Genomic DNA, 26,195 nt, shown 5'->3' on the forward strand with positions numbered 1-26,195 from the left:
CCATTTGACGTCCTTAACACATTTCAATCCTAGTAGTTTCATTTCAAATGGAATAGCCTATTGCCCATTAGTGTACATTTTAAGGAACTGGTCCATTATTATTTGTGTAAGCTAAACTGAGAAGCTTACTTCCAAACTGCTCCAATTTCCATATCAAATTTAAAAAACACCTAAAAAGAATTTAAATCTATCTACACCTATAAAGAAAATTATTACAAATAAAAATTAACTTCTTGAAAACATACAGACCTAATATATACAAAATATGCAAAAATTCAATTCATACTGGGATATTTCATGATTTCAAATCTAGCATATTTGTGCATAATCTATGTTACCTTTAGCCGGCCTAGGCAACTGACTGTCGTCTACTGTCCTGTTTGGTGTTGGCGCTGCTGCGTGCACCTGTCGTCTAATTTCACGCTTCAATGGCTCAATAGTACGTTTACCAAATTGCCTGCAATACACATGAAACCAATGAGTTAAAAAATAGAATGCATGTGAGACTTGTTCCCACAACAGGAGAGGAAAGCTGCATATTTATGTCCCGATTTCTAATCTCCGGATCATATTAAAGAATTAAGTATAAATTGCAAGGGTTTCTCCCTCACTTGGTGTTCAAAAATCACTATTTCAATGAAGAATTCTTTTAATGTCTATTTTTTTCTGGCATGTTATTATGTTTATTGAAGTGTCGTATTTGGTGCTGGCGCTGCTGCACGCACCTGCCGTGTTGAACGCATACACGAAGTTCATAACACAGTACGTACATGGCATGCGTGCGGGACGGTGATCTACACAACAAAGAATCGTACCATAATACGACCAAGGAGTGACACGTATTGGTGATATCAGCGCTGGTAGTAAATTCAAATTTTCTTTGCTTTGTCTTCGTTGTTCAGCTCAAAAATAAAAGGGGATATATCTGACAGTAAACGCGAACATCTTATGGCAAAGAAATACAATTCTATTTCTAATGGAAATGTTACAATATGGCTTTAATTTCTCTAATTTGCATGACATTATTTGCAACTTACGCAGCTGTAATTGGTTCTGGTGGTGGGTTGTACATGTTAGCATCAGGCTGGAAAGAACAACAAGAAAAGGAAAACGATTGTTAAAAACAATAAAGTATGGCCAAAGTTGGTTGCTCTGACGGTCACCTTCTTTACTACCACTGGTAAACACCCAAGCATTTTTAAAAATAAAACAAAGTTACATATTTTCTTGATGTTCAATGATATACACTATAAATAATTGCTATGGGTTATGTAAACAAGATATTTGTCCTAATTTACTCTAATTATATACTCCATTAGTCCATTTAATTACCCCATTCATTACAAGATAATAACTCAACATCTATCAAATTTTAAAACAAAAATAGCAACAACAAAAAAAACAAAACAAAAAACAAACAAAAAACAAAAAAAACCCAGCTTTGTCCTGTAAATTTTAATGTCTCATGTGTCTTAATAGCCAAAAATGTTTTGCCTTCATCGCCTTTGAATGAAAAAGATGCCAAAAGTTACACCTAAACCCACTGAAAATGTTGCTTTGCTGCTAGAGTGCCTGATCATCACCATAGCAGGCCATCTTTGACTAGTCAAATAGAGAATGTAATGGTACACTGATTTGAGTAGCTTTTTAGTGCAACTTTTGAATCTGCATCTTTTGAATCTTTTTTTCATTTAAGGAGTCACCATGACTCCAAATTGTGACCCATCCCAGTGGCGTACCGTGACTGCCCCCTTCATCAACAGCCCAAAAAGGTTGACCCATTTTTTTTCTCGACAGTTTGAAAAAGTGAAGAGCAAAAAAAAAGGATTATAGGTGCTAGCAACCTAAAAGCAATGAAAATTGGATGTATAGTCCAAATTTTGTCCAAAATTTGTACACCTTTTGCATAATTATTCTGCCCTTTTTTCTTTTTTGCCCCCTGCCTTTTCTTCCGCTGCCCTTCTTTTTTGCCGCCCCCTGTTTTTAACTGGGGGGGGGGGGGGGTGCTATTTCAGTTTTAAAAATTTGATTCATAGATTTTGAGTTATTGTCTCGTAATGGGGGTGACGTAATTACTTTTTTAAATCTTTGTTTATATATTTTTTCATGCTATTCTGTTAGCTTGCAAAACTGTAGAGTGTGATTCACTCTTTTCAAAGACCATATTCTGAAACCATTTGCCCACTCTCTATGAACCGTAACGATATCACGATGTCAGAATTTCACAGCAGTTGCTGTGACAACTGAAATCATCTTTGGCACGATTTGTTGCTATCTCTGGGACAGCATGGCTTAACGGAAGCCACCCTTCTCTAATGTAACAAAGGTATAATCATAATAGCTGCCATTAGAGGTTCATTAATAGAATTGAGGGTATGATTCTTTTTTATGCCCAGTTTAACCCCCTGAACACTACTGGTCATCTAACAGCATTTCTAATTGGTTGATAACTTGAAATGCACATTTCAATTGCCAATTATGACTAGGCTTTGAACTATTTATGGTCAAACGTGCATTTGCAGATGATCTTATTAATTAATGATTGGACACAATATTCATTTTGGCCAATCGGCAGGTAGTCTCATGGAGTTAAGTTGAGTGCATTAAAACGATCAGGCAGGAAATATTCACACCCTAACAAATTGTTTTTCTTAAAAAGGTAATACGAAAAGTTTTTTTGTTGTTGATAGGGTGGGGATGTGCAAGTGGGGTTCCAAAAATATACTGAATTTGACAAAAATGAGACCCAAAATTATACTAATGTTTTGGGAAAATTAACACTTTTTCCAATTTTTGGGAAAATTTTGAAAAAATATCTCTTCTTTAAACCAGTTCTTTGAAATTGACAACTCAAATCTAAACCTAAGAGCCTGAAAATGCAATCTGAATCTGCCACATATCCCTGACCCTCTCTTCCATTATGACCCCCCCCCCCCCCATGTCAAGTCTTGCCTAGTGGTTCTTAAAATGCTTCATGGAATAACGCAAATATAGTCTAATGTAATTTCATAATGCCACCTATGGCAGCTCTTGCATGTAAGAGTTTCTTTCCCCATCATGGTGTACTAGTGCCTTGGCTGCATGCCACATTACGTTAACATTGACAAATCTGGCAAGCACGATGTATGGCATTTTGACCCCAAAAGTGGACCATTTTGCCGGGGCATCACTCTGGCCTCATCCCTATGGCATAGTTCAATAACCTAAACTCATAGTGCAAAATTTGACCTCAAGTTGCAGAGTAGGAGTTTTTGTACTCACATTTTCTAAGGTCATTCAATAAATGTACAAATGAAATGGGGTTAAAGAACTTTTTATAAACCTATTGAAAAAACTGTAAGATATGGTATTTTGGCCCCAAAAGTGGTCCATTTTGCTGGGGTATATAAACTTCGTTTTAAATCAGAGTTTAAAAACCTTTTAGTAAAACTGCAAGATACATGGCATTTTGACCCCAGAAGTGGATCGTTTTGCCGGGGCATGTTAACTTTAAAAAAATTCTGTTGGGAAACTGCTTATCCACAACAATAGTTCGATTTTAGCGATATTTTATTAGCAAATTGTGTGATTTTTACGAGTTATTTCAGACATTAAAAAGAAAAGAAAGAAAGACAGAAAGAAAGAAAAAAAAACCACAACTGACCGACAGGTTGTTTTTGTCACCAAGTAAAATCTGCAGTCTCATCATTATTTTGCTTACTTTTCAAATTAGCTTTAAATTTGTTATATAATTTCAAAATATTATAATAGTTTATGTCTTGACAGAAACCAAAACATAGGACATGATAACCATTGTTTATTAGTATGCTATTCAGTTGACATGCATATGATAGTGTAATTTGAGCCTGATATAGTATGCCATCAGGCACCTGTTATAGCCATTACTGTATTACCTTATTAATAAAGTCCTAACCATCACTGCATGGAATATACACCGACAAATCAGCATACTCAAGAAAACTCATTTTGTGATCATTCCCTATCTATACCAGTATCGTGTTTGCAATATTTCAACTTGCAATTAAGTGCTCTATCTTTAATAATAACATATAGCTGATGACTTACTTATGGGACAATTTTTATTGTAAAACATATTAAGTATGTATTCAATTTGTGAAAGTAATATTTGCAAAATTTGGTAGTAATTACAAGTACTAATCTATGCAAACATCACTAGTTCAAGTGAAGTCACGTTTCTTCTTAACATGATAGTCCAGAAAAACGTATCACATTTTAATATACAAGTCAAAAAGGACTTGAGATATGCCCTAAGGGACAACACAACATAATGGTGGTAATGTTGGTATATCACGCCAAAATGGGCTATTCCAGTTGATTACCATATACCCCCTATGCAAGACATGACCTTAATCTTCCACACAGGGAGTGTAAATTTCATATGGAGTCGCATTTCAGGTATCCCCATTTGAAATTCACACTCCCTGTGTTAGAGATTAAGGTCATCTTTTCCACAGGGGGTGTATGGATTTCAACTAGAACAGCCCATATCCAATATGATAGGTGAACGATTTGCATACTAAATTCAATATGGAATAAAACAAACTCAGCATATTAAATATGCAAAGTATGCCTACCTACAAACTGTTTAATCAGTACTAGATAATCTACAGTAAAATATATTCATGATTTAAAATTGATTAAATCTTATAGATCAAAAACTCTAAAAATATGATCATATGTTGGACTTAGTCCCATACTGTCAAAGTCAATCTAAAAATACCACCAACTTTTCCATTAGCAGAAATCCCCCTTGGTTCCCACTTACCGTTCTATCTTTAGCTGCTAGTGATGAAGCGCCCGGTTGGTACTTCTCAATGGACCGTGGTTGAGCCTGGTATCGTTGCGGGTCGTACCTTGCGTCCACTTCACTGAAAACGTACACATGAAATAACGTTGAGTCTTGTTGATACGCAAACATAAATGCATTACTATCGCGATATTCGCTTCTATAATTACGACGACTCATGATGTAGCGTTACGATTTGATTCACATTAGAAATGAACTGATTGGCAATCTGTTAAACCAGTTAGACATGTTTGTATCAAGCCAAAACGACTACTAAGCGCTTCATAAACACAGCCTTAATAGCAACAGTATTCTGCATTGCCACTTGGTAAGGAAATGGTCCGTTTAGTTCAATATTCCCCAGCCCAACTGCTTACTACGAAGAAATTGCCTTATATATAACTCCTCCCACACGTTTGAACGCAACCTTGAAAGCGGATACAATTCACAAGCATACAGGAAACATGGAAGCACATCTGCTATGATACTTGATTTTGCCTTAATTGATTACTTTATGATCAGAATTGATGTCAGAAACTTGTGAAAATTATCAGCCAGGTAAAATTTATGGTTATTTTCCTGCCATTATGAGTGCCAATCCCTGAAGAATATTGTACCAAAAGGGCTATTCAGTTGAAATTCATACACCCCACAGAAAATATGACCTTAATCTTCCACACAGGGAGTGTGAATTATAAATTGTGTTACCTGAACGGGTGGTTCCATTTGAATCTACACCCTGTGTGTGCGAGATTAAGGTCAAGTCTTCCACACAGGGTGTATGGATTTCAACTGGAATAGACATTTGCACCTACTATACAAAATAAACTCATCAAAATTCAACTAAATTTGATATAAGCTTACTGATTGATATGATAATATTGAAAGGAAACACTGATCACGAAGGTATGCTTTCTTTTTATACACCTGTAGTCAGTGGCGGCACCAGGGGGGGGGGGGCATCAAGGGGGCAAAGTGAATTTCAGGGTGGGCAAAATCAACAAATTTTGCATAAAATTTTCTTAATTTTGGGTTTTTACTGGGGGCAAGAGGGTCAAGAAGTCAAGAGTTCTGACTGGGGGGAATTTTCCCCCTCATGCCCCCTTCAAAGTATGGATGCATTTTTAATAAATTTTGTATGTAGGCCTACTAAATTTTCAGAGTTCATAATCCTACAGGGGGTCCTCAATTTGGTCTTAATTCTAATGTTATGCTTGTACCATGGTCCAGGGGTACCTAAATTGACCCCAAAACATATATATTGGGGAAATGATCCATCCCTATATATGTGAGCTACAGGAAGACAACATTTTAACCCCCTTCAGGTCATCTAGAAAATAATCTTCTTTGTGATACTCTTTCAGGGACATTCAATGTGACTTTGATATAGTAAATGGGATTTCACCATGCAGATTTAACACCAAATAAATGTGAACAGTTGACATTTTGATAACCATGAGAGATTCATTTTCTAGAATTGCACATGATAAATAAATGGTGGGGAATTGGGATCTTAAACATATATCATACCTACCCGTCTTTATCTTTGTCTATAACACCCCCTGGCTGGCCGCCTTTGTAATCGTCTGTAAAAAATCATACAAAACTTTATGTCTACTATGTCACAACCACCCTCCACCAATTACACCAACCACAACCAAGTACTAAGTTACAACCAATATTTACAACCAACACACTGAACCACTATAGCATCCCGGGCTAGCATCATGAGAGATTCATTTTCTAGAATTGCACATGATAAGTAACAGTAAACTGGTTCTTGTGCTCTATCCCACTACTATCTGTGATCCCACATGTGACCTCCTTTTGCAGCACCTGGGGATGCAACCACACCCCAGCACTTTCTCCCTCCCATTTCCCCAGTCAACATGGTAAATACTCACAGTGCCACCACTTTTGACATCATAAGAACAAAGATATTCTTCAAGATAGCAAAATCTTGCTCTTTTTTCCACAATATTGATTTGAGAATAGCACACGCTGATAGAAACATTTATACTAGATGGAATACCAATCTCATCTTCTACCCTCTGTATGAAGTCTGTAATGCAGCAATGTATCATACATTTAATAAACCACAGATCATGTGCCCTGACAGTAAAACCTAGCCCTATGCTACCATTGCATGCTGACATAATTGATATGACATACAATATACAAAACAGTGAAAATTAGTTGACCTCTTTCTACACAAAATACAGCAAAGGCTATATAGATATGACACAAACTTCAAAATGTGATTTGATGGTACTTCAAATCTTCACAAGACCACAACAATGTACTGTACAAAACTACATCAAATGTTATAACTATAAAGTGAGAAAGAGTATATAATCACTCCAGTCTGCACACTCTTACAACAGGTACTTCTACGTTAAGAAATCCTTTTAAAAGGCAACAAATTTGTGTCTCAAAAATTATTTTGCATGTGTGTCGGAACAGGGAAGTGCTACTCTCACTTCCCTGGTCAGAAGTAAACAGTAATTTAATATCCTTCTGTAGTCCATAATAATATTTGATATAAAGGCGGACATTAAGATATATAATAACACTTGCTAGTGCATCCATATTAAAATCATATCCTTACCACATATCCAAAGTAGCATATAGGGAATAATAATTTGTTATTTTGTGCACATGTTTACATGCACTGAGTGGAACATGCAATTTGATGATTTCATATCACATACGTGACAAAAATAAATAATATGCAAATGAGAAGGGGTGAACATTTTACCGTGTATTTGGTATGATTGGCTATTTTTATCATTCCACAAAATCTTCATAGAAGTATTTATTAACTTTTACTTTTAAAATACATTTTTTCTTTAAATTCAAAAACTGCACATTGGAAGACGTGGTCTGAACTGTCCATCATGCTGATTTATACATAGTGATCTAATCGAGTCGATATGAAAAAGGGCAAATTTCATCATTTTTGAATGGTTTGTTTCCATGGAAACCGCTGATCGGTCTCACCTTTATTGTTATTAATTGGAGCTGAGCTTTGTAATTCTTGTTGTTTTTCAGACACAAATACTTCATCATTTTCTTCTTGCCCTACAACAAAACACATGCACAAATGAAAATAATAACACATGCAAACAAGACTAAAATAATAAGAACTGTAAATGAGTATGTGATATGTACTGGGTGTAATAACGTACATCTACATGCATTGCAAACTATCAAATAAATGAAATGGTGAAACATAACAGTACACGGTGAAAGATGATTAGTGATTATTCCATTAATCTTAAATAATAATGATACAGAAAAATAATAATGTTACAGAGAAAGAATTTAATTGGATAACTCGAAAAACTTTTGAAAAGTAAGCCCAGGGCCGTAGCAAGGTTGAAAACTGTGGGCGGCCATCACAAATGTGGGGCTGCCAAGTTAAAAATATATGCCCAAATTCAAATAAAGAAAAAAGAAAAACATAATGAATTTCTCAAAAAGTGGAGCGGCCATGGCATCCCCAGCCACCCCGCTTGCTACGGCTCTGAGTAAGCCTATTTTCAATACATATTTGAGAAAACCAGAACAAGAAAAGATAATTCATGTAATTCATGAAAAACATTAAATTCAAAAATTTTGCTGCAATGTGTAAAAGAGATTTCTTTAACCCTATGTGATGTCTTTTTTGCACAGGGTCCTATTTACATTCCAAGTGAAATTCAAGCATCACTGTGCACATTGAATAACCCCAGTTTTAAAATATATTATAACAACCTTTTAGACAGATTTTTAGGTTTGGTATAAAAATCTGACCAACTTTTTTAAAACCTGAAAAAGAATTTATTAATACCAAAATCATCCCATCACCAATGGAGTGTTAGTTTCTATGGTAACACATGCCAGCAAAATTAATGAAATGAAAGCATAAGCTACAAGGTGATATTACTAATACAATGAGCATCACAGAAAACAACCTGAACTCCAGGGGACAAAAATGGATATTACAAATAAAGTAACTCTGTCTTGTGTATGAGGCAATAAATGTATAGGCTTTACATTTTACAACAGAATTCTAGTTTTACATTTTTTCAATGTAATAATATATTTTGGTCACACAATAAGAAGTACTTCTGCTGAAAGAATACATTGCTTCATGCAATTACTAGAACCAGAGTAAACCTCTTATTAAGAAAATGGATGAAAACATCAATCCTTTTTCTGTCCTGAAAATACATAACACAAACCACAATTGAGTTTACAATTGGACTGTTGGTCTTCCACCAGTCAGTGACATTGGCCCACAGATCCTGCAAGATCCAGTTGCTTAGTGCCACCACTGTTGTCACTGTTGGACTTATAATGCTCTAGCTTTATGATACCAGTTGTCTTTCAATTTTGGAACTTTGCCAATAAATGCCACAGGTATGCTATTTTGATCCCAGAAGTGATAATCCAAAATGGCAAATTTTACGCACAACCTTATTTGGTGTCTTTGGCTAATTCTGATAATACCCAATGCAATAAATAAAATCAAATAATCGGGCACACACCATTCCCTAATTGGGTAGGGTCTACTGTGCACATATCACAACACTAGCAAAAATGAAAGCCCCCAAAAAGGTGGTGCGGAGAGTTCAATCATTGTTGAAAATACTTTTTTTCCAAATGCCTGTGGTTTGGAATTTGCTGTGGTAACACCACTACTGGATATCCACATGATAATAATAGCAGAATAGAGATACATATTGATGCATGCAGGAACTGTTGCCTATGTTGGCATCACTGTCTAGAGGAAGAAAACAAGACTACATGTACAGCAAAAAGGACAAATAAGGTCAAAGGTCATGGGTCAAAGGTCAAAACATAAAGAACTTATCCACAACAGCTGGTGGTTTACATTTCCATGGAGAGCTTTTCACAACATCCACAACTGCACCATATTTCAGCCAATATATTTATATACATACATCTTGAGTTACACAACCATATTCCACATTGAGATACTCCTAGTGTACCTATGCAGTACCTACCTTTTACTATTAAGGTATCCACAAACCTTACTAACTTGCTGAAGCACTCACCATGAATCCCATTGTGCTATATCAGCACACTAACTGGGCAGTACATTTTGTCTTTGACTTCATATCAAAGTACCATGGCTGGGGTACTCCATAGGTACTTTTCAGGTACAATGCAGGTAGTAAAATACTACCTTCCTATAACGTAACTCATTGAGGAAACTAGTTGTGTATTTACACTAGTGATGCATAGCTGTGATATCATTGTAACATAACAATTTCCTTCAGTTAAATTCAACAATTCAATTGCACTTATCGAAAATTTCTACCAAGGTGAAAATGGTAAAATCATTTTGTGCTGTGAATGCTATCGACTGTGATCTACTGTGCACCTCATATGCACCAAAAATTACACTGATTGTGTAATTTTAGCTGTACAGCTTTTCAATACATATCCCCCAAATCAGGGTGAGTATTTACATGATAAATTACTAAATTTATATACAATATCACAACATGGCAACACCATTACAATGGAATCCTGCAACACCAAGAGAAAACATGCTTTTATGAAGTGCATTTTCCAAACAACAAAAATATTTTTCTTCCTCAAAATAAAATTTTGTTGAATTGGGGAATACACTGGTCATAAATGGCAAAAGTATCTCAAATTTTGTCAAAATTGATTTGGTGCAAGAGTCTAGGTTTGCTACTGCTATGTCGTGTTGATGAAGTGTTTTTTTCTTCTTCTTCTTCTTCTTTTTTATGTTTGTGCAAGTAACCCAAAATGAACAGTGTGACATTCAAATACAAATCAACATATTTTAATTATGTGTATATGACTATTTATAGTGGAAAATATCTATTTGTAGAAAGTGATTATACCACAGGCTGGCCCATAGCCACAATTTTATGTGGGGGTGCAAATTTGCCAAATGTGAACCCTGACAAGGGAAATCTTCATTTTAGTCAAAAGCAGACAAAAACCCCCACTCTTTTTTTTTGGAGTCCCATTGATTTTTGGAGTCTTTAATTCAGATACATTTCCCAGAAATGTCATGATTTTGGGTATACATTGTATTTATCTAATTTTTTGCCCTAATTTGACTATTTTATATAAACAAAGCAGACCTTTTGCCAATTTGGGGGTTTGCATTGCGACCCACACACACACTCGGCTAAGGGGTTGACTACACTGACAAAATTATAGATACTGTGCCATTTATACACTAATATATACACTAGAACTTGCCAACATTGTTACACCCACTCATTCTATACACTATAAGCTGAATTGAATTGCTAGATTGACCAATGTAATCACTTGTTCTTCCAAAAGCAACATTTAACAACCATGCTGATTGGTCAGATTTTAGTTGCTCTTTGCTAGCGATAAATTCAGCTTCAGCTTATCACTCCAGCCACTGATGGCAAATCCCAACAGTAAATAGCACCAATAAGCCAAGTGCATGTGACTAAGATGTGGTGCACATGTGATGATCATGTGCTATACATCTGAATACCATGTGCCTCAAATGTGATGTGAATGAGTCTCACATGCAATGACCATGTGCCTTGCATGTGTCTGATATATGACCTATTTACAATTGGCAAGCACTAGATTACATTAAAATTTACCGTAGAAGAAGTAATATGTATCCCAATCGTCGAACGAATATGTCGGTATGTACGGATTGTCATCTGCGGAGGGGAGCAAGTGAAATGAACAAAGCAGAAAAATGATGATGATACTAACTCTCCTGATATTGGTAATTCAACCATCTATTTGCTCAATGCTTTAAGAGAAAGTTGAATATATTCCTCCATCCACGATAAAGAAACCATGAAATATTCCATCTAAAATCCTCGATGCTGTATCAGAGAAATTTCGTCCACAAATGTGATGGATTTGAGTAGACCAAATTTAATATACTAAACATCTTGCTTTCAACACTTACTGAAATAAATAAGGAATTTCATTTGAAATCAAAGCATACCGTTGTCAACATGAGTTAATATTCGATGCTTAAGATAGGAGTTGGAGTGACATTATTGCAAGCGTTGACTGACATTTGTAAAATTAAGTGTGGAGTTCTGTGTGCTCTTATCATTTGTATGTAGAATCTGCAGCTAAACGATGCATAGAAATGGTTGTTTTGCATTCTAGAAAGTACCATTCTATTGCTAGTAGATGATGCAGCCCAACCTTCAATCTTACACCATGGAAAAGAGATACTGGTCTACTCTATGCAAAGGCAAAGGTTAAATAACATAAATTACTGCATTTATATACAACTACTACATTATTGCCAACTGAGAAACAAATGTGCAAAAGCCTGAAAAATGAGAATACAAGAAACCAACACCATTACTGAAAAATAAAATTATAGCACTATACATTTGCACCGCTGTACCCAAATACACAAACACATTAAGCACTAGTCAACGAAAACTAACTTAAATTAACTATATAACTAAACTTACACATGTGAGTGCATGTATACTTTGAGCTAGTCACTTCTTTTTAGAACCAAGAGCATGACTTTACTCTTCTTTGTTTCTAGTTATTTGCTTTTTGTTTCATTTCAAATGTACTTTTACAGCTGATACACACCCTATGGAAAACATGGCCAATAATCTCCCACACCAAGGGGTGTGAATTACAAATGGGGTCACCTGTGTCATCCTGTATGGGTGACTCCATTTGTAATCTACACGCAAGGGTAGGGGGTTGATATGGGGAAGTAATTTTCAGAGGGATGGGTCCCTATGTTCCCATAAAATTTGACATTTTTTGCCCAAGCAGGGACTTTTGGTGATTTCTTGTTTTGCAAGAAGTTGTCCGCTCTTGCTTCTTAAGTGCAGAAACTGGTTTTAAGTCAATTAATAATTATAATTTTTTATATTTCACATATTTTTTTCAAGAATCTTGCAGTTTATTTAATTTCTTTCAACTATGTGACCTACATTTGAATGATAACTAAATTATACTGCAAATTCTTTCCCAAAAACCACATGTCTAATTGTCATTTCTCTCATTTTGGTTCAATATGTCGCATTAATTGAGTCACATATTCAGGGCAAGGCGGAACTATCGGCATGTGTCATATTTTTACATCAATAAGGCAACTATCGCACATAGGCCTTCTGGTTCTTAACCCTCGATTATTGTGGCTAGCTCAAACTACACATGCTACAAAATACAAAAAAGCTGCATTTACAGAAAATAAGAAAACCATTTTACCAAAGCAAAATAAATAACAACAGAGATAAACTTAAGCAGACAGATAACAGTAATAGATTTGAAGCTTTTAAGAAACATCTTACTGTTCTCTTACATCAAGAGAAAGGGAAAAAAGATTATAACCATTCTGTTCATGAATAAGATTATATTTGATTGGCATTAGTGCTTTAAATTTTAAATACCATTAAACATCTTCCATAAATAACATCAGTGAAAAAATGTTCATTGTGAATGTGTTTTCATGATTTTGGGTATAGTTTCAATAGATAGTGTGAGCGATGCAAAATGATGATGATAATATGTGAAATGATGAACTGGTTCATCTAAAATGTTGCTCTATGCTCAAGTGTGATCTACTTCAAGTTTACTATCAGAATTGTTAAGTGTGTGTAGGTTGTATGTGGGGGGTGTAGGATGTGCCTTTGTAAGTGAGAAATTTAAATTCCCTTTATTTCCTTTTTTATGCATAAAAATTGTTTTAATTAAAAAGAGGTGATTTAGAAGAGAGTAATGTGTATTAAAGTTTTGTAACAAAACTAGAACAAATATTGTCTTCATTTTTGGACATTTTTGATTGAAATGAAATATGAGATTATCACTAAGCAGAGTAAAGTAGAATATGAGTGATCTAAATAGCTATATAGTGATGTTGTAATCAGGTCATTTGGTAATCTACTCCTGATTTCAGAAAAATATGGCAATTTTTTGGGATTAAAAGATATTATCCTGTTTTGTCAAATGAAACATGGCTAAGTCTTAATCCTTTAAGTTAGAACTAACTGGCAATAAAAAAAGTCAAATATTAATATTTCACCAATTTGTGAAAATGATTGTGTTGTTTGTGTTTTTCATATGATGTGACAATCAAGCTGAAAGATTTGTATAAAGACTAATTTCAAGTTATGCATTCTATTTCTTGGAAAACCCATTTTATAATAGAGTTAACTATCAAAATTAACATAAAATATAAAATTGTGAGCAAACTCATAGCCATTTTGAATGCTTATTAGACTTGTGCCATGTCTTTTAAATTTTACAGCTGAAATGGTAAGATATAATGCAAAATTACATGTTTTGGGGCCCATTTCCCTCAAAAATTAAATTTTGACTTTTATTGTCAGTTAGAACTAGCTAAAGGATTCAGATTTAGCTACATTTCATAAGGCAAAACACAATAACATTTTTTTCATCCAAAAAAATTAGTGCTGTATTTTTCTGGAATCAGGAGTAACCATAACTGAAAGCGGACTACATGACTAGAGTATTAAAATGTGATGACTTGAAATGACACGTTTTCATTGAATAAGATATAGACATAATCAGAAATGTGAAAACCTCTGAGGCAATAAATTTGCACAAAAAAAATTATTTGTAAGTATATTATTTATATAATGTTATTGGTATTTATAAATACCATGCATCATGCTGTGTAATTTGGTTGAAGAGTAATAATTTTCATGCTCAGATTCTTGGTTATACAATATATATTATTGGGTAAATATACACATGGTTTGTATAAGAGCAATGGATACATTGAATTTTTGACCAGCATTCTTCATATGTTTGACATATAGTAAGATATATTCATGTTTTTGATACAAATTAAGTTCAGAAGCATAATTAAATGAACTTGCACATGTGCTAATTAATGTGTTGAAATCAAGCCAGATCAGATTCAATATCAGCCTTGATGCAAACATTGTCTGCCGAACTCTTTATATTTGACATAACACCTGCTGTATTCTTACATTCTAATAACCATTGAACTACAAAAACTTGTATGCATTTACCCAACTATAAAATAGCTGCAATAGAAGTTTACACATTCAAGCAAAATAAATATGATTACTACATAATAGTTAGAAGAATAAAAATCATCAACTAACAAAATACTCTGTATATGAGATGAAATACAAAGGATTGTCTGTCAGTTTGCTTAATAATATATCAATGATACTTTTAATTATTTAATTAATAATTACAAAAATCTCAATGAAAAGAAAAACATAGAGATCTATAAATATGCTTGGTATTGGGAGTTCTTAAAATCACTTGTGCTTATAATTTAACTGAATAATAAATGTAACAGAAATTTGGTGTATTTGACTTCTTTTTTTTTCGATAGGGCAATCTGGCTATTCCAGTTGAAATCCATACACCCCCTGTGGCAGACACGACCTTAATCTCCTTCACAGGGGTTGTAGATTTCATATGGAGTCACCCGTTCAGGTAACCCATTTGAAATTCACACTCCCTGTGTGGAGGATTTACGGTCATGTCTTCCATAGGGAGTGTATGGATTTCAGCACATTGTGATAAATTAATATATAGAAACATTACTTTAAAAACACCAACTGGTCACCCCACCAGTCAGACCCAGTACCCCCCCAATCAGTCCTGCCCCCTATAGGATGACTTGTGCTACACCACAGTTTATCTTCAATTATGTTCCTTTCTTTTCTTTCCACATGCCACCATTTTTATGTAGTCTTTTGAAACTTGACTCAAGCAATATGCTTGTGCCTAGTCCTATTAGGACTAAAGCGTGTTTCTATATGGACAACCAGTTAAACAAATTACTTTATGTTTGCATGATGGAGTTGATGGACTACCTAGATGTGTTCCTTGCTGGGACTTTTCTTTCAATCAGTGAAAGCAAAACAGTTCTGAATTTCAAATATTCACTTCTGAATGATTTCCACATGTAAGCTTATACAACTTAATCCAGTATTTAGTCAAGAGAATTCCTATCTATTTCCTTGCACTGATTCTGATCTTTTCCTGTGTCAAAGATGACCTTTTAACCTTTTCTGATGATAACTGTATCCTGTCCAGAAGAAATGAACTATTCCCGTTGAGACCCATACACCCCCTATGGAAGACATGACCTTAATCTCCTACACAAGGGGTGTAAATTTTAAATGGAGTCACTCATTCAGGTAACCCCATTTGAAATTCACACTCCCTGTGTGGAAGACTTAAGGTCATGTCATCCATAGGGGTGTATGGATTTCATCTGGAATAGCCAATGTATTGACCTTTTATTAGAAATTTGATCAAGTTCATATATGTACCCTTCAAACCAAGCTAACTAACTAGGCATATAAGATATTAACAAACTGGTAGAATAACACCTTCGCCTAAAATTATTTTTCTAATTATATTTTCACAGCAAATTTGTGTAACTATGTAATCAATAACAATCTGCTATTGTGCTGACTACATTTGTTAATGATTTATTCACAAATATATTCCACTCAATATATAGTTTCAAGTGATAACAATTTTAAGTGGAAAATTATTTCAATAAAATGCAACTTTCTAGAAAATTATGCTAATTATTATGCACAAACTGACATTTGTTGATGCTACAGTTCACAAAAAGGAATCTTCCCATCTTATTTCAAAATTATGATAATTGGAGAGTACCGGTGCTGTACCACTGCTGGAGGGCTGGTGGGGCCTGTGCGGTAAAAGCATTGGTACTGTATAGGTACTCTGTGTGTACCAGTCAAGTACCTTGGCGACGGTGTACCTGTGCAGATGGCTGAAATAGGGATCTTGTAGTGTAAATTTATATCAATCTGATTCCACACTAAAGGCAGTATTCTACAAGTAAATAACATCCCAGTGGGCACAGGTTAGGATTTCGACGTTGAATCAACGTTGATACAACGTCGAAATTTCAACCTAACCTGATTTCAATCTAGAGGTTAGTTGAAATCAGGTTGTAATTTCAACATTGATACAACGTTGAAATTTCAACCTGATTTCAACTAACCTCTAGGTTGAAATTAGGTTGAAGTCCATCAGGTTGAAGTCCATTTGCAAATACAACATGATTTCAACCTGATTTCAACATCGAAATAGATTTCGATGTCGAAATTTCAACGTGATTTCAACGTCAGGTGTGCCCACTGGGATAGCAGATCCTATGTTTTTATTGCAAGGGAGGATGTTATTTTTCAATGTTTTGAAACAGTCCGGTCCCAAAGTAAAACAGGGTATCTTCTAGTAATTTACAAAGGAGATATATCCTTTTAACCTGGGAGGGCAGGTGATACAAGAGTAGAAGTTTCCTCTTTGTGAACTGTGTCTCATCACTCCTCAAATATTTCATCTATGCACAGAGTATCCAATTAGTTACTAGAAACACCAATACCAACACACCTACACACTGACAAACATGAAACGACAATAACCTTTTAACATCCTCATGTATTTATTGTCTTCGTCTGTTGAAGAAGAAAAAACATGACGAAATGTTTGGTGTTAGTCTTAGGAATATTAGTCACATTTAATGAGTCTGAATCAACTAAAGACTAAAACAAATTGTTATATTGGCATAAAAGGCTTAAAATGTGGTTTTTAAGTCAGGAGATTTTTATTAATGGCAATTGTTACCCAAAAAATACCTAAATTGTGTGATTTTTGGTGCATTTTCCCATAATTGGTCAAAATGCACCTAAAATGGAAAATTTGGGTTCTTTTCACAATCCCAAGTATTTGTTCCTCCCAAAACTTAGTGTTCTGTAGGTTGGATAATGCCAGTATAACAATTGTTTTCCTTGGCCTAATTTGCATTCGTATAACAATGCAATTTGTAGAACGATGCAATATGCTATTCCAGTTGCATTCCATATACAGCCTATGGATGATGACCTTAATCTCCCACACAGGATGTGTAGCTTTCAAATAGAGTCACCCATTCCCGGTACCCCAGCTCAACATAAAAAGTGGTAACCATGTGTGTTCTTCCTTTTTTCAAAACCCCCCTTTTCACTGATTTTTCATTGATTTTACCCCCCTTTTTTTGCCAAATCACTGACAAAATCAGGGTAAAAAATACCCCCTTTTACAAGGTGTTCAATGAGAAGATTTCCAGACACCCTTTTCAATGACTCCAAATATTTTAATATATTAAGTACAAAATGTGCAAGTATGAACATTACTTTGTGTCTGTTGTACTCCCAGATGATCCTGTGTTATTAACTGGGGTAATTACAATGCCTGTATACTGATTTTAATTGAAAATGAACCTTGATTTATTTAGGCCTACTTCACGAACGAACCGGCGCACACCAAACTTCAAGTGCAACAGGGGAAGAGAAACAACGATACAAAATAAAACTTACATGCATCAGAATTCGAACAGAATTAAAAACCAAGGAAAAATATCACTCGGTCGGTCGTAGAATTCGCTCCAATCACTGCCAATGTTTCCCGCAATGTTTTCAATTCACCACATGGAAAAGTGTATACGGCAGCCAAAACGGTTACATCTGACACCATCAATGTTCGCGTCGCTCATTCAGCTCTCTTCAAAACGTGCGGGAGCATACGTGCAACACCCACTAGACAACTATATCGGGAAACCGCCGTGCCAATAGTAAAAAAGCTGCCTTCTGACGCTCTCGCTGTGACGATTGAGGGCGGAATCAATGAAATGCCAGAGGATGGAGGCTGAAGACTGGGCTGAAGACATCGATCGAATCGAACCTGTGAAATACCCTTTTTTAAAAATTTCATGGAGACAATGCTCAGAATACCCCCCTTTTTTCGCGATTTCAAGGTCCGCGATTTCAGTCAACAAAATACCCTTTTTCCGCGAAATTTAGAACACACATGGTTACCACTTTTTATGTTGACCTGGGGTACCGGGCACCCATTCAGGTAACCCCATTTGCAATTCACACTCCCTGTGTGGAAGACTAAGGCCCTATCTTCCATAGAGTGCTGTATGGATTGATTTCAACTGGAATAGCCATATGTATGCAGAATATTCAGAGAAATAATTATGAAATCTTTCTAACCAATGACAAGATCCTTGTTACATGTCATCAATGATCACCAACAAGTTATTTGAACAAAATCAACGATAACAGGATGCATAATGGGCTGTTACGGTTGAAATCCATACCCCCTATGGAAGACATAACCCTAATCTCCCACACAGGGAGTATGAATTTCAAATGGGGTTACCTGAATGGGTGAGTCCATTTGAAATCTACAGTTCTTGTGTGGGAGATTAAGGTCATGTCCTCCATAGGGGGTATGGATTTTAACTGGAATAGCCCAAGAACAAATACATAGAAGTTACAATCTTTTGGTCATAATATAGAGTTAGGATTGTATGGAAATGATTGATGCAAAATTAGATGGAAATGGAAGTTCATTAAAATGGTAATCTTGCACAAGCAATAATTACCATAATTCTGAAAGCAATAATGATATATGTTTTGCAGGCATAATTTGAGTGCTTGATGCAATTTTTCTAGAGATAGCCATGCTATTTTTCCTCCGCAGTTTGGAAGGAAGTATGATTGTATTCTAGTTCTCTATTGAGCATGAAACATTAAGAGCGTTTATCTAAATTCATGCCATGCATTAGAAATATGGGACTAACTTATATATAAAATTTGAAATAGTAATGCGATATAAGGTAGGCCATTTATTATTACTGAATGTGTAATAGCATGGTTTATTCCATGGGTGCTACAAGGGGTAAAACTTGCTGTTTTTTAAGTCACTATTATATATTAATAACTTTGCATCAGTAATATGTCGGGCATTGTAAAAGTCTAAACATTTTGCTTTGGACCTTGGGATATTCTTGGGTTCCAAAGGTAAAATGTTTAGATTTTTCACAATGCCCTCCAAATAACCGATGTGCAGTTATTAACCTCTAAGAATGTTTCATTAGAGAGGAACATGGCATTATTACTTGCTGGGGATGGGGCTACATTGTTGGGGGTATATTGGGGATGGGGTGGGAGATGAACCTTCAAATTCCCAGCTCAATACCAATTGGGCAACTTCCTCTGTATTGAATGAAAAATAAAATAAATTGGGACTATTCCTGTTGAAAACCATACACCCCCTATGAAAGATGTGACCTTAATCTCCCACACAAGGAGTGTGAATTTCAAATGTGGTTACCTGAATGGGTGACTCCATTTGAAATCTACACTCCGTGTGTGGGAGATTATGGTCATGTCTTCCAAAGAGGGTGTATGAATATCAACTGGAATAGTCCTTTTTGCTCTCCCATGGTACAATTGGAGTTGAGTGAACCATAGAGTGTATTGTTCTCCAGCAGGGAGGTTGTAGTGAAACTTTGAAGCCATAATGTACAATCTTTTTGAGTAGTTAATTTTTAAGTGGTCAAGATAGTAAGCATTTTTTTTATCATGATACCTCATATTTGGGCTTAAAATGACTGGCCAGAAAACCTTCCTGGCAGTTGTTACCCCATAATTTTTGGCAAAATATTAAAAAAAATAATAATAAAACATAAAATTTGACTGATATTGAATATCATGGCCTTTAGCTACAAATCCCATCATAAAATTGTTTGATGTTTGATTGTCAGAGACTGGCAAAGGCTATTGGTCTAATTAGTCTCATAGAGAGTTGAGCCCAACGCCTCATATACAGAAGATTCTGGTCAAAATATTAATCTCATCAATCAATAATGCACGAAAGAGAGAAATTATTACATATTTTGCCTCTCATACTAAAATGGATATAACTGACCCTTCCCAATTAGTTGACCTCAATCCTCATGAGGCTTAAAACCTGCTACACTTACCATATTTTATCATTTTGACATTTTTAACCTTCATCAATAATCAACATGATTTTTTAGCAAACTTCCTGAAAATTAGAATAAATTTGGCCTAAAAATGCACAAAAATGCAACCCGAGTCTACCATACCAGTATATAACTCAGTTGCTCATTTGTGGCAATTGATTTCTTTGGATATACCTAGATTAGTGCAATATGAGTTATGGAAACTTGTTGTCTGTTAATTGGAATCCCATGGTTACATGAAGGATGAGATGAATGTGTGTATATATAATAGGGGTGAAAATATATCTTATGTTGCAATTCAGTCTGTCACATGAGTTCAACTTTGCATGTGGTCTGACAAAAAAAGGGACACATATTCTGTTACTTAAAAAGAGATTTAGTTGAACTCTGACAATTTCATCTGAGTGTACTGGAGCTAGGGCTGTTGTCGACAAGGCTGTTGCCGAAAATACTGTCGACAAAGCAATTTTCTCGATTGTCTACAAGCATGGATCAATCGTCAATAAAAGCTAATCATTAAAAAGAAATAACTGCATCAGTCCTATGCATCAGTCATATTTCATTCGTAAATGGTGCAGATTATCTTTCCATTATAAATTCCAATATTCTGATGATGCGTAATTGTGTATATAGTAAATTTTGATGCAATAAAATGACCCATAACATGGTCTCTGAACTTAATATTTTGACTTTATTGATGTATTGCTTTGTCGACAATTCGTCAACATTGGATCTTGAGATTTGACGATTGGCAACAATGTAAATTCTACTCGACAACAGCCCTAATTGGAGCAGCAAAGTGCTTTCACATTATTCATGATTCCTTCATTTTCTGGAGGGACTCAAGTTCTCCAAGGCATACTCAAAGATAACACTCTGAGAAAAACCTGGTTTTATGTTAAAACAACATGACTGGCCGATTACATGACCAGCCAGACAGGATGTATCCGTGGCAACCTGAATAAATGAACCGTAGTCTCAGATCATAATTAGTATGAACAGTTTGCCTTACATCATAGTCATGCAGGCAAATAAAGAGTCAGTTGACTCTCCTTTGATTATTTTACCCTGAGGCAAATGCCTTGTAAACCTGAGGTCCTGGGCTTAATTTCTGTGTCATGGATACATTTCTTCTAATTTTCGTCAATTGAAAAATATCAGACTTTTTTGTGTGTGAAGACAACTCAGAAACAAGATAACCACATGCAAAGTCTGTGAGTTAAAATGAAGATAACATATATATATAGTAGAAATATAGTGTTACAACCAAATGCATGGTGCAAAGTTCTTACTCCTGTAAATAATATACACTCTCAGTGAACCATGTCATTAACATGAGATAAATAGAAATTAGACTTTGTCACATGTAACCTACCTTCTTCTTCGTCTCTTTTGTGAATAGATTTGAACATTTCTTTGTACCAATCGTGTCTGTTAGTCTCCTTCACATGCTGCAATATAATAAAATAAAAGAAAGTAAATTGCATTGTAATTTTTTATTTGTCATCAGATGTCTACTACTGAGCTTCAGCATGCTAGGACTGTTTCATTCTGTCTCTAGAATTGTGCTATTCCAGTTGACATCCATACACCCCCTATGGAAGACATGACCTTAGTCTCTCATACAGGAGGTGTAAATATCAAATGGAGTCAGCTGCATGGTACTTTTTCGTTCATAGCATCTAAAGGTAACATTTTTCCAGCTTAAAATTTCCCTGGAATTCTGAGCAAAATTATGTTCATTCTTCTGATGCCAATATCTCCATTTTGATAAGATAAATTCCGGGGGTGGAGGTTTGGGGATGAGGCTGTAAGTCTGGTCACACTTTAAAAGGTGGTAACCACCACACACCGACATTGCCTGGTTAATAATTACATTGTACAGCAGAGACACTAAAATGAATACACGGGATCGATATACGTGAATGTGCTATGCACGATTTGATATTCAGACGATAAATCTTTGGATACCGGGGTAGAAAATCATGAATATCTCCCGTAATTTTTTTATTCAAAAGAAGCCATATTTTTATGCTTGCACTTGAATATATGTGTTGAAAGGATATGATAGTCGTTAGCTTGCATATTGAGAAAGAACCGTGCATATTGAGCTCAAAAACTGACAAAAATTCTGATTTTATATGTGCAGAACTATAGCGCAGCGTAGGCCACTCGTGGAGGCAGTCTAAAAGCAGATGACCTCATGGCGTATACCATGCTCACTGACCGTACAGAGGTCAGTCACCAGGCTATTGTTAATAGCCTTAGTCGGATGTCCCTCGGCCCATTATGCGTCTCAAAACTATTATACAGGTCGGAACAAAATGGCAATGCGTGGCTGTGAATTCAACCTACCATGGCGATTTCTGCCATGAAGATATCGGGGCGATGACACTGTGCACCATCGGGAGGATGTATTATCCTATGGGACATTCTAATATTGAAATAGCTGGAGCAATACAACTCAAAATTTGGAAAAAATATTGGTTTTACGGTAGGCTTAAATGTAAGTGAGAAAACAGAATACCAAAAAATCTGACCACCTTTATACTATGTTGCCATGGTACAACCCCAAGAAATAAAACAAATCTTGTTAATTCCTTTGTTTCAATATTTTCACAATATATTAACATTAAACTACAATGTAGCTTCCCAAACATTTTTCCCCATGACCCAAATTTGATGAGAAAAATATGGCACAACCCACATCTTAATAAAATTTATATTGCTTAATTATGCAGAGCCTGTCTCCAATTTCGAAGCATTGTGGAAACTGCGCATCTCAGGTCTGAGTTGACTTCCATTGATGCTGTGATGAGACACAAAAGCTGCATGGAACCTTGACTCAATTTGAATCTCTTTTATTTCTAATTACGCATCAATTGTCCTTCATTTACTTTTTACTTACTTTCAGTCAAGATCCGCAACCCCCTGAAGAAGGGCTCGCGACCCATATTTGGGTTGTGACCCTCACTTTGGGAAGCCCTGCACTACAATAGAGGCCGTCAGCCTTTTCCGCGGGATCCGCCATCTTGTGGGTACTGCCGTTCTGCATGTCATGCGTTATACATTACGCCCCAGATAACGCGGCAGTCGCAGCGTGTGACGCACCTTTTCAGCCAAGCGTCAACGCGGTGATCTTAGCAACAAGTCACTCCGTACCCACAAGATGGCAGCATTGACGTCACAATGACTACCTCTATAAGATCCATCTATTCATTACCACACTGCTATAAAGAATTTTGAAATTTTATTAAACCTTTAACAACTAATCCTATTATAATAACCTTAATCCATCTTAATCTAGTAATTACCTGTCTTAATCCAAGAGGTAAACCTGTCGACTGATCCCGTGGACCGATTCCTTCATACGTTGGCGCTTCTACAACTTTACGCTGTTTTTTGGTAGTCACTACTTTCTGCATGGGATAGTATGTATCCGTATGTATCACATCACCTTCAACTGTCTGTGTTTGATAGAGAGCACCCTCTGGTAGTTCTGATGTATCTGTGAAGGGGGCAAAGGGAAGATGGATGGATGGATGGATGGATAGGGGATTTGATTGGAGGAAACAATCAATTTCTTGCTCTGGTTAGGGTTGATTTCCTTAAGTACACTACATGTCAAGGACAGGAAGGCATATGTCATCAAGTTGACTGACTTACTGAGGTACTGAACTGAACAGGTTGTTGATAACTCTAAGGGCCACTACAGACTTTTTAGTTGATGTAGAATATTTGATGTAACATGTCTTCATTTTTTAATCTATTCTATTCTATTTCCAGTAATTTTTAACTTCTAACAAATATTATATTTCCTTCAACATAACATATAAATATTTTCCGGAAACACCCATTTGTTAGATGATAACAATGAAATGAAATAGATTGACTAACAAAAACTTGTTGAACGAATATTCTATGTTCATACATACTCACGATATTACGACGTTTCTGATTGGATTTGCGCTCTTTTTTGCTGGTCATAAATACCGTTTATGACCAGTACGCAGGGCATAAACAAGCTGCGTCACGCAGCGTTGGAACCCAATTAACACGATCCACGATTTGCTAGTGTTGCGTGTACGCGCATGTCACCGCGCCCATCTCAAGCGGGCGCAAAAGATGACGCGTATCACGCGTTGACTCCCGGCCGTTGACCTCATGAGCCGAGCTGCTCCTGCAAGTAGGCCTACTCATTTTCTTCCAATTTATGAAGGAAAACGGTATGGAAATGTTATTTAAACTTGTAAACCCTTATTATTTTCATCTATATTGAATTGCTAAGAATGTTGGGTATGTATGAGCAGGGTTCATTCATAGGATTTGGGCATGATCGCTGTTTATGCCCTCGGCTCACGCCTCGGGCATAAACAGCGATCATGCCCTCAATCCTATGAATGAACCCCTAATTGAATATTCTGAGTCTGTATGGCCCTTAACAGATGGTAAAAGTTGAAATTTTGATGCCACTGTTTCACTTGTGTTTAAATTTATGATTCTCAGCTTCCATACATTGGCTTTTGCACAAAGAAATTATTTGTGCCTTGTTATTTTTACGGCAGCTGCTTGGAACATTTAGAGTGTGAAAATAAACGTAGCCAGAATATTTGCACTTTTACAATACAGTTTTGTGGTACACTCATTATTGCATTGAGCTTGCACAAAATTTAACGCATGCAAAACATTTTTGCACCTGTTTAAGTTTATGCAGATATCTTAAAATTAATGAAAATAAAATTGAGCAAATATTTACACGTAAATCCCACAGAATAAGAATGATCATTTAAATGAATTGTATGACTTGTATATTATTTTATATCAACATTAATTTATGTGAGAGCCCATGACTTTTAATGTAAAATAGTGGACAGCGCATTTGGTCTATATGGCTATTCCAGTTCATACATCCCAATGGAAGACATACAGGGAGTGCAGATTTGAAATGGGGTCATCAATTCAGGTAACCCAATTTGAAATTCATACTCCTGTGTAGAAGATTAAGGTTATGTCTTCCATAGGGGGTGTATGGATTTGAACTGGAATATCCCATTCATACAGACATTGCTGTGTGTAAAATATCCAATGCCCTCTGTCATGTCTGTAGTAATTGATTTCTCCTGTATGAGGGCAGCAAATTCCACAAGCACAAACCACCTGCTGCTGTCGCCAGATAGCCCTATTCTATTCCTACTGAACACTTTTGTATTGGTGATGTCAGAGGATAAAAGTGCAGCTGGGACTCTCAAAACTTACCCCAACAATATACCAAATTTGACAAAGGATACCCTACCAAAATTATAGTTATTTTCTGGACATTATTTCTGTTCAAAATGATGGTAAATTTGCACAATTCTATTTGCAGCAAATTTTGCTCAAAAACAATGAAAATTTAACATTTGTCCATAAAAAAACTTCTTCTCTAAACCAGTTTTTTGACATCCCAAATGTAAACCTAAAAGCCTGAAAATACACTCTGAATCTCCAACACATCCCTGTACCCACAGTTCCGCCCCCTCCCGTATTTGCTTGAAAAAAGACATTTTGACA

General features: G+C 35.7%; 1 protein-coding gene across 1 annotated transcript in view; it reads right to left on the bottom strand.

Moving 5' to 3' along the window:
• The window catches only part of LOC140170738 (uncharacterized), a 248,356-nt gene that overhangs the window by 70,937 nt on the left and 151,224 nt on the right, over window positions 1-26,195 (bottom strand). Inside the window, 8 exon segments of the mRNA XM_072193968.1 lie at window positions 339-457; window positions 1,038-1,084; window positions 4,787-4,889; window positions 6,342-6,393; window positions 7,808-7,888; window positions 17,254-17,286; window positions 22,021-22,096; window positions 23,960-24,153. Coding sequence (XP_072050069.1) covers window positions 339-457; window positions 1,038-1,084; window positions 4,787-4,889; window positions 6,342-6,393; window positions 7,808-7,888; window positions 17,254-17,286; window positions 22,021-22,096; window positions 23,960-24,153 — 705 coding nt within the window.

Source organism: Amphiura filiformis, chromosome 15, assembly GCF_039555335.1.
Source record: "Amphiura filiformis chromosome 15, Afil_fr2py, whole genome shotgun sequence".
In the NCBI taxonomy this organism is placed as follows: Eukaryota; Metazoa; Echinodermata; class Ophiuroidea; order Amphilepidida; family Amphiuridae; genus Amphiura; species Amphiura filiformis.